This window comes from Oryzias melastigma, linkage group LG11, assembly GCF_002922805.2.
Source record: "Oryzias melastigma strain HK-1 linkage group LG11, ASM292280v2, whole genome shotgun sequence".
Taxonomy (NCBI): Eukaryota; Metazoa; Chordata; class Actinopteri; order Beloniformes; family Adrianichthyidae; genus Oryzias; species Oryzias melastigma.
Genome location: NC_050522.1, coordinates 631,259 through 645,636, shown reverse-complemented (window position 1 = coordinate 645,636; position 14,378 = coordinate 631,259). Strand labels below are relative to the sequence as shown.

General features: G+C 36.5%; 1 protein-coding gene across 3 annotated transcripts in view; it reads left to right on the top strand.

The window, feature by feature from the left end:
* Positions 1–1,664: 1,664 nt before the first annotated feature.
* The window catches only part of LOC112136293 (growth factor receptor-bound protein 10), a gene marked incomplete at its 3' end in the record, with an annotated part of 39,904 nt that continues 27,190 nt past the window's right edge, over positions 1,665–14,378 (top strand). Inside the window, 3 exon segments of one of the 3 annotated variants that reach the window (XM_024257899.2) lie at positions 3,167–3,303; positions 9,337–9,438; positions 10,803–10,896. In XM_024257899.2, the coding sequence (XP_024113667.2) occupies positions 9,388–9,438; positions 10,803–10,896 (145 nt within the window). 3 annotated transcript variants of the gene reach the window in all.

Genomic DNA, 14,378 nt, shown 5'->3' with positions numbered 1-14,378 from the left:
TTAAATGTATTCAGCTACAACCTGTATTTAGGTGAGTACCTTCCTTCCAAAAGTCAAATAGAGAATGTGAATACAGTACAACGTAAAGTTAGTTACACACTGGGAGCAGTGATCTTTAAGATGTCATCAGATAACCATCAGATGCCTGTCCGAGACGATACACTACACCAGGGGTGTCAAACTCTAAAACACACATCAGTCAAACAGGATAAACATCTATGGAACACTTTAAAACTAAATTTTTTAAAACTTTAAAACAGAAACTTTTTAACATAATTATGAATTAGATATATAGCATTACCTGTGATAATGCTAGTGTGAATGTTGTAAGATGAATTTGGCCGCTGAAGATGATAGTGCTGATAGATGAAGATGCTGACATAAATAGCTAAAAATGCTAAAATTAGTAGGTAAAAATTATGAAGCTGATAGGTGAAAACATGGAAACTAATAGCTGAGATCACTGAAGTTAATAATTGAAAATGCTGAAGCTGATAGACAGCTAAATTGTTAGATAAATGGCAATTTAAAAAAAAAAAGCCAAAATTTGCATATAGCTGAAATATTAGCTAACTCTAAAATAGCCTAAAAAGTCTTAGTAAATGCCAGAATGGTCAAAAAAAGTTAGCAGAATGCCAATTTTTAGAACTTTAAAACTGTAACTTTTTAACATAAATATGAATAATAAAAAGCAGGAATATTATTTTAGAATAAATCAACTTAAACCTTAAATAACTTTTAATATTTTACTCTCTATATAAATATTTTGTCAAAATTATACAAGTTAAAAATAAGCACAAGATAAGATCGAGCCATAAATAACAATAAAATAAAATGATCTGGAGGGCCAGATCCGGCCCCCGGGCCTTGACTTTGACACATGTGCACTAGATGGAGGTCAGGAGGTTAAACCAGATGTTCTCCACCAAACTACTGAAGGTGTCATTTCTCCCAGAAGAAAGTCATCACACAGCAAAACATGCTCAGTGGCTTGTGGACTTTACAGCGCAATAAGATCAATCAACCACCACGATGGGACATGCCCAGTAAAGGTCTAACAAGTTTTTGGTATTATGCTTATTTTCAAGATTTATGTCAAGTTTTCAGATTTTTTATTTTATTTTCAAGACTTACTTGAAGTTTTCAATATTTCTTTTTAGTTTTCAAGATTTAATTTCAAGTTTTCAGTTTTTATTTGAATTTTCAAGATTAATTTCAATTTTTCAGTATTTTCTGCCAAATAAAAAAACATTTCTTTTGATTTTAAATTTTTTTCAAATGTTCAAGAGTTGTTTCAAGTTTTCAGTTTTTTTTTTAATTTTCAAAAACATTTTTTTATTTTTATTTTTTCGAAATTTTAAGGTTTATTTTAAGTTTTCTGTATTTTTTTTTCAAATAAACGCAAACATTTCTTTTAATTTTTCTTTTTTTTCAAATGTTCAAGATTTATTTCAAGTTTTCATTTTTTTTTCAAATTTTCAAAAGCATTTTTTTTTTAATTCTTTGGGATCTATTTCAAGTTTTCAGTATTTTTTGTTGTTGTTAAAATCTAATTTAAGTTTTCAGTTGTTTTATTTTTCAAGATTTATTTCAAATTTTTTGTATTTTCTTTCATATTTAAAAAAAATGTTTTTTCAAATTTTTAAGATTTATTTCAAGTTTTAGTTTTTTATCAAAACATTTTTTTTTTTCAAATTTTCTTTTTCTTATTTAAAATGTCTCGTAGCATTGATAGCATTACCACAGGCAACTTTAGTATTTGTTCAGTGTCTGGGTCCAGGTTTTGGTTTAGGTTCAGGTCTTGGCGCTGGTCTGGGTCTTGGTGTGGATCTTGTTCTGTTATCCATCTTTGAAAAACCTCTCAGTTGTTCCAGAACTACCCTTAAGGAGACCCTTCAGGAGCTGTGGCTCCTATACGATAGCCACAACAAAAACAACCCCACTTTACCTAGAAATAATAATGTACAGCGCCTTGTTTGGCCAATGGTCATTTGAAGGTGCTATATAAATTAATAAAACTTAAAACTTAAATGAAGTAAACAAAAAAAAAAAAAAAAGAGCCATCAGCTTCGGGTTACATCACCGACCAAATACTGTTCAGTCACTGCAAATGGTGACCAGACTCTGCAGGAGGACGAGAGACTTGGTCCACCTAATCTACTTGGACTTGTAATGAGCACACCAGGCTACGGACTTGTTAAAATTAGACAATATTTTCTCGGACTGGTCCGAACTGAGCCAAAGTTGGTATTTTTAAGCTGCTGGTTTATAAAAATTAATTTTCAAAATAAAAAGAAATTTTGTATAAAAAAACATCTAAAAAATATCAGTGGATAATTTTATCCAGATGATGAAGATTCAATGAAATAAAGTTGTTGATTTGTAGAAATTGTTTCTGTTTTGAAAAAAAATTCTATAAAAGACACATTACATTAGCTTAGCAATCTAGTTAGCCATGCTAGTTAGCCACTTTAACTCACATGACCCAGACAGATGTTGTGAACAGAATCAGGAAGTCTTTCAAGATAAAACTTCCTTCAGGATCAGAAAATACAGGAAACGTAAATAATCCAAGTTAGCTCATTTATTTATTTTATATTTCTGTCTGTGGCCCGGGAGTTGGGGACCACTGTACTAAGGCACACACCGAGAGAGCAAAATTTTGGAAAAAAAAAATTGGAAAAGGATCTTGTGAAAATAACTCATGTTTTATATACATGTGTTATTTAGTGTGCAAAGGGTAAGATATTATACATATAGGCTATATGGATCTAGTTCCTCTGACAGGCTTAGAAAAACATTTGTTATTCAGTGTGCCTAATAAAGTGGGCAGTGAGTGTAAAAAAATAGTTGTATGTAAAAAAATCAATTATTCTAAATATTGAAAGACTACAGTTTGTAAGTGGATTGCTTAATAAAACATAAATAAAGTGTGTTTTTTTTAAGCGGTCAGGTGTATTCGTCAGATCTCCAGATATTGCTGCATCATTAACTTCCATTAGAATCTCACTTTGATGCTTTAATTCCCCTGAAGAGACTTCAACAATCTTCCAGACGCCTTGCAGTGTGAAGGGGAAAGGGGCGGGGCTTCGAGGGAGGCGGTCCCCGCTGGAGAGTCAGCTGCTCGCGTGAACTCGGTGTGCGCGTGCGGGTGTTCGGATCATGTGTGCGTGTGTCCAGGCCGCCCTCAGAGTGTACGTGCGGTTTGTTGGAGTGCGGGGACAGCGAGAGCTCGGGACGACGCGGCGGCGGAGCCTCCGGAGGTTCGGTCCAAGCTTCTTCGGTCCCGTCCGGGACGCAAATGTGAGCTCGTGCATGTCCGGGTTTGGTTCCGTTAGTCGCGTGGAACTACTACTTAAGCAGTGATTATTGTGGGCCTTTCTGCCTCATTGCTTTATGCAGCAGTGTGTTTGCAGTCCTTTATTTATTACGATTAATGCAGAAATCCTCCTCAGAACTAAAGAGGTTGAACACAGAGAGTTGGATTGAAACGAATATTAAACATGTATCCGTAAAAGACCTCACGAGTCGTCTAAATGCTGTCTTGTTACGACTTTAGTAAGCCAAAAGTCAACATATGAGTCAACACAGTGGCGTGGCCATGATACTTTTTTTTAAACCGACGGGAAGATCTATGGAGTCATATTTGTGCCATTATTACAAGCACTATACTCACTGTTTTGAGTGTAAAACTTTAATAATGTGTTGTGTTCAAAAAATATTTTTGCACTTGGAACAAACAAAAAAACTGTTTTACTCTTCATTCTTAAAATAAATAAAATAACAATTTCACTCAGAAATTCCCTCTTCTGTTCAGGGCACTGCCATACAAATGAGCTACAAAAAGGATTGGATTTATCAAAAGACAGCTAATCAGAGACATCAATCTTTATGTCCACGTCTGTGATCGGTTGACTTTTGAGGCACGTTTGTAACCCATTTTGCTGGTCTTTTTCGTGTACAGAAGAGAAAAAAATATCTTAGTGAAGATTGTTTTGATGGTACATATTTTTGAGTTTCAAGAGTAAAGTTGTTTTGTTACAGCACATGTCAAAGTCAAGGCCCAGGGGCCGGATCTGGCCCTCCGAGTAATTCTATCTGGCTCTCCAGATAATTTTATTTTATTGTTATTAATGGCCCGATATTATCTTGGACTTATTTCTAAATTGTACAATTTTGACAAATATATATTTTTATGGAGAGTAAAATATTGAAAGTTATTTAAGGTTTAAGTTGATTTAGTATGGATAATATTCCTGCATTTTTATTATTCATAATTATGTTAAAAAGTTAGGTTTAAAGTTTTAAAAATTGGCATTTTGGACTTTTTTGGCATTTACTTGGATGTCTCAGGCTGTTGGAGTTTAGCAAATATTTTAGCCACATGCTAGCTGTTTTGGCTAATTTAGACTTTTTAAAAAGGTTTTTAAGCTGTTTTGGAATTGGCTAATAATTCAGCTACATGCTAGCTGTTTTGGCTAATTTCGGCTTTTTTCAGTTTTTAGGCTATTTTGGAGTTGGCTAATATTTGAGCTACATGCAACCTGTTTTTGGCTACTTTAGGCTTAAAAAAACGTTTTTAGGCTGTTTTGGAGTCAAGCTAATATTTACATGCTAGCAGTTTTGGCTAATTTAGACTTTCAGTTTTTTAGGCTATTTTGAAGTTTAGCAATTTTTTAATTTTTCAGCTACATGCTAGCTGTTTTTGCTAACCAAAGTGTTTTTTGTGTGTTTTTAGGCTAATTTGGCATTCAGCTAATATTTTAGCTGGCTTTCAGCTTCAGTGTTTTTAGCAATCAATTTCAACATCATCAGCTATCAGCACTAGCTTAAATTCAGCTTACAGTATTCACAGTAGCATTATCACAGGTAATGCTGTATATCTAGTTCATAATTATGTTAAAAAGTTACATTTTTTAAGTTTTAAAATGTAGTTTTAGAGTGTTCAATGAATGTTTATCCTGTTCGGCCCGCGACCTAAGGTGTGTTTTGGAGTTTGACACCCCTGACATACAGTGTGACCAAGGTGGCGGCACGTATGGCTGCAACAACTTGTAGTAACTCTTTTTTTGGTTGACTTTTGTGTTTTCTTTAAACATTATTTTATCTTGTTGCGCACCCTACACAGATTTGAATAGACTATACAGTCATATGGACCTCCTGGAAATCAGTTTCTAGAGCAGCTTGATTTCCACCGCGTTCATAGCATTCCGATCTCCATGGACTGTTGTTGGGTCAGGCAGGCGACATAGAGGGCGCTGCGAGATAATACTATTTTTCCCAAATTTAATTATCGCAGGTATAACAACGATAAAGACTTTTTATTTTTAAGTTTTAATAATAAGGCCCAATCTGAATTCTTCCATTCTCCCCACCCCTCCATTTGTTGGGGCATTTGTGGTGCTAGGGTTGTCTGAAATAGTTTTTTTAAGGGCCACCCCTTCAAGTACTAGTTACAGTTATAAGGCCGCTGTTATGTATATTTGAGAGTTGGAAGCTCAGCGTTAACCTAGCGGACCGGCGATTGTTGGTGTGAAAGTGACGTCTGAATTTGGAGACATTATTTTTCTATAACTCTCCCCATTTGGAGGGCTAAAAGCAGGAGTAGGGAGAAGGGAAGACATTTTTTTGCACATATTTTTGAGTTTCAAATGCAATTTTCTATTTCAAGTGCACAATAATTGTTTTTAGCTTTTTCAGTTTTACGCTTAAAATAGTGACTGGCTTGAAATAATGGCACAAAAATCCCTCCATAGAGTGGACGGAGGCGGGGCAAAGTGGGGCTTCAAGCCAGTTTGAGGACAGCTGCAAGTTGATAAATAAACGTGCCATACACGTGTTGCATTGCCTCAGCTAATGTCCAGTAAAATACATTTAAATACCTAAAAAAATCTTATTTTCTAGATAGTTTTTAAAACATTCAACAAAAAATCTGCAAACATAGATGCAAAAAAAAAAAAAAAAAGGTTCAGTTTCAATTAAAGTTTTGTTTACTGTACAACAAATGTACTGTAGACATGGGGCCTCATTTTAGCAATAGCTTCATGCTAATACTTAATTCTCACAGGTGTGCGTTCGTGATGATAAGTCATTGTTTTCTGCAGTTTAGTCAAACTATTGTAACTTCACTCTTCGTTGTGATAATTGTGGGCTTGACCAACCACAGATCAGAGTTGGATTCTCTCCGAGTTTGGATCTGGATCTAATAGCCACGTTTAATAACTGTCATATTGAGAAGGTCCATGGTTTCTTTTCCACTAATGCCATTTTGGAATTAGAAATCAGGTATCTGAGGAACAACACGTTCAACCCCTGGATAAGCCGGCTGAGTGTTGACGATCTGTCAAATGGCTCCATTACTTATTAATATAAGCAAACCGTTCATTCGCCCGTGAGTGTCTTTTTTCTGTAAAGAAAAAGTAAGAAAAATAAACATTTTGAGGAAAAGGAAGTGAAAATGTAAAAAGTTTTCTTTCTTCATTCGGTGTTGGATTTAGTCTGCTACATGGGAAAACTCCCACATGCACACGATCAACAGGGCTCGCCCTTTTGTCCACTTTGATTGGTGTGAACAAGAGATACTTGGAAATAAGACTTGTGGCATTATTGGGAGTGAAAAGGATGCGTTTTTTGAACTTGTGTCTATGCACACACGTTTTGAACGTGCATTCACACTCAGCAGAGTGACCTAAAGATAGCAGAGCCCCAGTGGAAACAGTAATTAGTGGGGTGAAAGGAGAAGAGGGGGATGGAAGAGGAAGCAGTGCTGATGCATTATATTATAATACGCTAGACGGGAAGAATCACTACAGAGGCAAAATAAAAAGTTTCATTAGGGATTCAATGGATTTTTTGAAAATGAGTATGAACTTTGAACTTGTTGGCTGTGTACTATCTTTTTTTTACTTGTCCTGTCCAGCAGCTGAACAAACAGAGCAGAGCTGAAGGCATCTTGTGTTTTTACAGATTCTACTGTTACAATAGGGGTTTATGAATCCTCGGACACATGAGGTGTACATTTGTACAAACCCCTTTTGTATTTGTTGCTAAATTTTATTTATACTGATTATGTTTGCATGGTTTTCTTGTTTTTTGTTGGACCAGATGGAAAAGAGAAGAGAAAAGGAAAGAGGAGAGGGATGCTAGAGATTAGGGGTGTGCCAAAATATCGATATTGCGATATATCGCGATATTTAGTCCTGCGATTGATTCTCGATGGGTTCTCATAAGTATCGATATTATATTTAGTCCTGCGATTGATTCTCGATGGGTTCTCATAAGTATCGGTATTATATTTTTCTTTGAAGGGCTGTAGCGCTGAGCGTCTGAGTTGTGTGATGGAACTGTTGAGCAGCTGGGTCGGACATTTAAAGGCGACGCACGCACGCACTTCATTGGGGAAAAAGCACAGGCGGTAGCGCGTGTGTAAACCATGCCTACTAGGGCTGCCTCGACTAATCGATTAGTCGACGACTAATCGTCTATTAAAATAGTCAACGACTAATTAAACAGTCGATTATTCGTTACTTTATTTTATATGGAGTCAGAGTGTAGTAAAGTGGAAAGTCATATTGGCATTCTGATAGCTTTATAGACTATTTTGGCATTTATTAAGATTGTTTCGGCTATTATGGTGTTTAGCTAATATTTCAGCTACATGCTAGCTGTTTTTGGGTAATTTAGGCTATTTGTTTTTGTTTGTTTTTTTAGGGTATTTTGGAGTTTAGCAAATATTTCAGCTACATGCTAGCTGTTTTTGGCTAATTTAGCTTTTTTTCAGTTCTTTGGGCTATTTTGGAATTTAGCTAGTGTTCCAGCTACCTACTAGCTCTTTTGGCTATTTTGGCTTCTTTGTTTTTTAGGGTATTTTGGAGTTTATCTAATATTTCAGCAAGGCAGCCTTATTATTCCAGAATAAATCAACATAAACATCAAATAACTTTCAATAATTTGCGCTCCAGAAAAAAACATTTTGTCAAAATTATACCAGTTAAAAATAAGCGCAAGATAAGATCGGGTCATTAATAACAATAAAATAAAATGAAAACACCCAAGCTGACCCTGGTCCGCGACTAGGAACCGCTCTTTGACCCATCTTTTGAGGTGGTCTCAGTTTGTTTCCAATCAGACTGAACTCCGGTTCACTCCGAGTTTCTTCTGTCTCACTTCGCTCTCAGAGTGGAATAACTGAACCCAAAATGGCAACCGTAGCCAACAGACGTGTGAAGTTAATAGGTTAGACATGAAGCGACCATTGAGCTGCAGACAAACCTGAAGTATTGGTTGTTGGGTTATCAAAGAGGAAATCCTTGGTCCAACTGTTTTCTGTTTATTTTAACACAAAACACTTCTCAATACTTTTCTGTGTCTGGTTACGCGGTACTACTGTGACGTCATCCTAAAAACTAGCTTGTAGCTTTACCTACCGTGTAGTTCAATGATGAGACACAGCTACTCATTGAAAATGCATGCCTTAAAACCAGCTTTTAATGTGATATGCATTGCTTCTCACTGTTTTCCCAGCATTCTGTATGTAATATCCTCATATCTTCATACCTGACGTATCTTCAGTACTGCGGTTACTAACATCCCGAGTTAAAGCACACACAGCCCGTCTGTTTGCCAGTAACCGTCTTGCAGCATCTCTCCGCCGTACCAAACTAACAAATGTAAATTGATGTTCCTGACTTTCAGAACTGGTAACTGAGATATAAAGTTTTAATAAGTGAACCGTCCTGACGAGGATTCTAAAGATCTGCACCTCTGACTTCCTCTTGTTGTTTTGACCCGCCTCCTGCCCAGTGGACTTTTTTTCTTTTCTTCAATCAAAATGTTTAACTAGAAATATCATTTCAGGATGAGATAATGCAGGAAACATGTTTTTGCAGATCGTAAACATGTTCCTGAGTCAAAAAGACACATAATTACCTAAATTTGACCAGTCTGCTCCATTTGCACAACTTCCAACTGTTATCTCACAGAAGAAACAGCAGCTTCAAGGTGTTTCTCCTCGAGGCTGCAGGCAGGAGGCCCCTGCTGCAAGTTTGGAGAATCTTTTTCATTTAATCTTAAGCCTCAAGCTGTTTGACTTGTGATGTGTGTGCGTTTTACACAATGGCTTTGTTTACACACAAATCCTGATGTGTAAAAGCACTTGCACATGTATGCTTTGCATTTTCTTGAGCTAAAGTTACGCTTTTTAGGTTAAAAGTTGTATATTTCAACCTCTAGGTATCGGAAGTGAATTTCTCAAACGGTTGATTACTTTGGAAATACATTTTACGATATCCTTCCTCTTCTTGGCTCACTGTTTGACATCTGTGATCTTCTGTTTAGGGGCCCTGAGACTACGGAGTTTCTTCAGAGAGGGAGTATTTGGGATGTATCATGGCCTTAGCGGGATGTCCTGACTACTTTTTGCGTCACTTAAACTACCAGGTTAGTTTTTCAATCTTAACTGGTTCTCACACACTAAGAAACAGATCAAGTATAACACAGGCGAACCTGAAGGGGAAGAAATGGGTGGTTTAAGCCGCTTGTAGTCGGGATCTCGTTCTTTCGGTCACGACCCAGAGCTCATGACCATAGGTGAGTACTGGAACGAAGATCGACCGGTAAATCAAGAGCTTCGCTTTCTGGCTCAGCTCTCTTTTCACCACAGCGGACCGGTACAGCGACTGCATAATAGCGGACGCAGCTCCAATCCACCTGTCGATCTCACGCTCCGATCTTCCATCACTCGTGAACAAGACCCAGAGATATTTAAACTCCTCCACCTGAGGCAGGAGCACTCCACCCACCGAGAGAGGGCAAACTACCTTCCTCCGGTCCAGAACCATGGCCTCAGACTTAGCGGTGCTGACCCTCATCCCAGCCGCTTCACACTCGGCTGCAAACCGCTCCAATACATGCTGGAGGTCCCGGTTCGATGGAGCCAACAGAACAACATCATCTGCAAAAAGCAGAGAGGAAATCCTGTGGTCCCCAAACCAGACCCCCTCCGGCCCCTGGCTGCGCCTAGAAATTCAGTCTGAAATGAAAAAACTATGTTGTGATATAAAAAATCCATATTGCCCAGCCCTAATAGTAACTCATACACACAAATCTTTAAAAGTTACACACGAACTGCTTGTTTTGCACACAAACCCGCATTTATGCACAAAGCTGATGCAAGACTCTGTTTATTGCAGTTAATTTCAAGCTAAGTTGTGCGTGTGTAGACTGTATTTCGTATTTTTTTAAATTTTATAATTTGTACCTGTGAATACACGATTGCAAGTACAAAAGGTTACGCACAAAATGTATTGTACGAAATACAAATCAAAAACACACTCACAAATCGGATGAGTCTCTTTTCTCTCCGTATCAGTGCTGAACTTTATTTCGGGGCTGGACGGACCCAGAGGAAGGGTCAGGGTTGGTTCTCTAAGCAGTTATAGAAGGGAGCTGTGAGCGGATGTTCATACACGTGCAGCTAGACCTCTGTCCACGAGTTGTTCCTGGAAGCAGCACCTACCAGATATACTTCTTCCTGGAAAAGGAAAGATGAAGAATTTGTCTTTTTTCCTGCCTTTGTTCTCTGTCCTGTCTTGAGGCTGCTTAAATAAGAGACGGTGATAGAAACGTGAGTGCGTCTTTGGACATGGGACAAATGATGAGGTCTGTGTTTTTTCCAGGGGGGTGTCACCAGCAGGCAGGGTGATGAGGGGTGTGTGTAAAGCGGAGAGAGAACATGAACTGGATTCCCATTTCTAGTGGTCATTTTGCATTTCACAAGTCACTTTGTCTAATGTTTCTGACAGGAAAGGATGGAGAAAACTTCCCCCCACAGGCCCGAGGAGCTAATTGTTTCTGGCTTTCAACGTTCCTCTAATCCGGCGTCGCCACATCACCACGGTAACTCATTTCACTCAGCCACCCTAAGCAGATTAATTTAGTGGTATTAAACCAAATGTACTGGGAACTATTAAAGGGGATATTTTGAGTGCTTAAACCTTTGCTTTATTTCAGTCTATTCTGTTTGTTTCAAACTTGTTATAAAAACATCAGATAAATTGATATCTTCACTGATTACAGAGTTCCTTCAGACGTGGCGTCCCTTTCAGTTATTAAATGAAAGAAAAAAGTCTTCATTTGACCAAACTTACAAAAAAACCCACATTAATTCCAGTAGATTCTGAAGGAGAAAATCAACTCGATGAAGTATCTTCATCTATATTTAAAACTCTACTAAAGACTTACTTTTGTAGATATGTAGTCATATGTGAGATTTTGCCTCTTTTTACTTTCAAGGATTTATTGTGTTTGATGTTTTCTTTGATATGTTTTAATCACTTATTTATGATTAAAAAATATATATTATTTTGATTTTTAGAACGGAAGTTTAGAACGGATGTGTTTGATATGAGGTCTCTAACTGAGCTTTAACCAAGAATTACTCCTAGATCTTTACTTGTATGTACCGTGTCTGTGTTTATACCATTAATCTACTCTTGAAATATTTTATTGTTTCTAGACCAGGGGTGTCAAACTCAATCACACAAGGGGCCAAAACCCAAAACACACCTTAGGTTGCGGGCCGAACAGGATAAACATTTATTGAACACACAAATTTTTTTTTTTAAATTAAATAAAATTAAAATATGAACTAGATATATAGCACCACCAGCAATAATGCTAGTGTTAATGCTGTAAGATGAATGTGGCCGCTGAAGATGCTGAAGATGCTGAAGATGCAGAAATTGTTAGCTGAAATCACTTAAGCTGATAACTAGCTAAAATATTAGCTAAATACCAAATTAGCCTAAGGAAATAGGTTAGCCAAAATAGCTAACATGTAGCTAAAAAAATAGCTGACTTCCACAAAAGGCGTAAAAAACTTAAAAAAGCTTAATTTAGCCAAACATCTAGCATGTAAATATTAGCTAAACTCCAAAACAGCCTAAAAAAAACGAAATTATCCAAAACAGCTATCATGTAGCTGAAAAAATAGCTAACTTTCAAAATAGCCTAAAAAACTGAAAAAAGCATAAATTAACAGCTAAATATTAGCCTAACTCCAAAACAGACTAAAAACTTGTTAAAACGCCTAAATTAGCCAAAACATCTAGCATGTAGCCTAAACTTTTAGCCAAACTTCAAAATAGCCCCCCAAAATAGTCCAAAAATCTAGCAGAATGCTGATTTTTAAAACTTTAAAACCGTAACTTTTTATCATAATTATGAATCATAAAATGACAGGAATATTATTCCAGAATAAATCAACTTAAACCATAAATAACTTTGAATATTTTACTCTCCATAAAAATATATTTTGTCATAATCATACAAGTTAGAAATAAGAACAAGATAACATCAGACCATTAATAACAATAATATAAAATTACCGGGAGGGCCGGATAGCATTACCCCGAGGGCCGGATTCGGCCCCCGGGCCTCGACTTTGACCCGTGTACTAGATCATAGTAACTAGTAACTTGGTCTTATTCAAATGTAGTGACAGTTTATTTTACTAATGTTTGAAGTGTCAATGACGTTTCTTTGTTGTGGCAGCAGAAATCTTAAGAAAACTATTTGGTTTTATTGATACCAAAAACCCCTCATACCCTAACCCGAATGCAAAAACGAATGAAACTATAGAAATCTCAAAATGTTGAGCCTGACAACGTGACCATGTAGCGTCTGCTCTGACCCGTGGACAGTCTGAAGGATCGACCAGGGCTGGTTTTGGCCGTGGGTGCTGTGCAATCTTTCTGTTGTTTCGGCCATTTGGCCAAGACAAATGTCTTCTGCATTCCAATTTAAACTTACTGGAATAAAAAGTATTTTCCTTTCATATGCCCTAACTGTTTGGAGCCAACAGTCCAGCTGAGGCCAAACCAGCCGCAGCGAGAGAGAGCATTCTAATCCTCAGAGCTGCATATGGTTTTGTTTTTATCTTAAACTCTATAGTTACAACATAGAAAATGAAAACTCTTTAAATTGAATTACATTCATCCCGGATAATCTCCTATTAGCCTCGCATTAAAATAGTTTTGGAGCAGTAACTCTGCTGCACATATTTGCATTTTTCACAAACGTTTTCATTTCATTTGAACACTCAGATCTTTGTAAAGGAGGTTTTTGTTACTTTCAATGTCTTTAGTGGTCATGTTTGTGTTCTAAAGCTGGTCAATGTGTATAAAACCTCCTCTCAGTGATGTCATTGCTGCTACACTTGTGCAGTCTCCCATGACTGTTACACAATGCTTCAGAAACAAACAACAACAATTTACTTTGTGTATGTAATTTTCTCAAGACACAATTCTCCAAACTCCTTCTCCAGATCTGACCCACACCAGGAAGCAAACACACAAATGATCCTCGTCCAACAACTGACATCATCATCTGTGGTTCCATGACACTTATGTGAAAAATGTTATCAAAATCTAGAAACGTCGACAAAACATAATTTTGCAATTACACAATTTCAATAAATATTTTCTACAGTAAATATTAACATCATTAATGTAGTTTTATATGTATTACTCCACACTTCAACACAATTTATAACAAAAAAGATAATAAAATGGAACCACTTAACATTTTCAACACGTTACAGGATATTATAAACATTATTCAAAACCAGTATAGGTTTAGCTACTTTAAATTTAGTGATATATGAAGCTCCCAAAGTCATCTATTAATGCTGAGTTAATTTTTACCAAATAATTTAAAGAATGTACTTAAATTGAAAGTATCGGTGTGTATAACCAAGTTAACACTACAGTGTGAATGCTTTACAACATTTACACTGTAGTGATTCTTCTGCTTCTTTCTGTACATTTTTCAGCACATAAAAACTCAATCACACTTTCAGTGGTTTCAGCAATCTTGGTATCACAACAGCTTGTACTTTTGGTATTTATAAACTTGATAGTTTTTGAAATATTGAGCAAAATATGCCCCATAGGAAAGTAAATCTTCCAAAACGTTGTGCACTTTAAAATTTGTGATGTCCAGAAACTACTGGGTTATTAGGTTAATTTGGCATTTAGCTTTTATTTTAACAACATGCTAGATCGTTTTGACTAATTTAGACATGTTTTCAGTTTTTTTATCTAATTTGGATTTAAGCTAAAATTTTAGCATTATGCTAGCTGTTTTTGTATGTTTTCGTTTTTGTCTAATTTGGAGTTAGGCTAACATTGTAGCGTTATTCTAGCTGTTTTTGTATGTTTTGGTTTTTGTCTAATTTGGAGTTAGGCTAACATTGTAGCGTTATTCTAGCTGTTTTTTTTTTGCTAATTTAGACATGTTTCAGGTTTTTTGGAGTTGAGCTAACATTTTAGCATTATGCTGGCGGTTTTTATATGTTTTCTTTTTTGTCTAATTTGGAG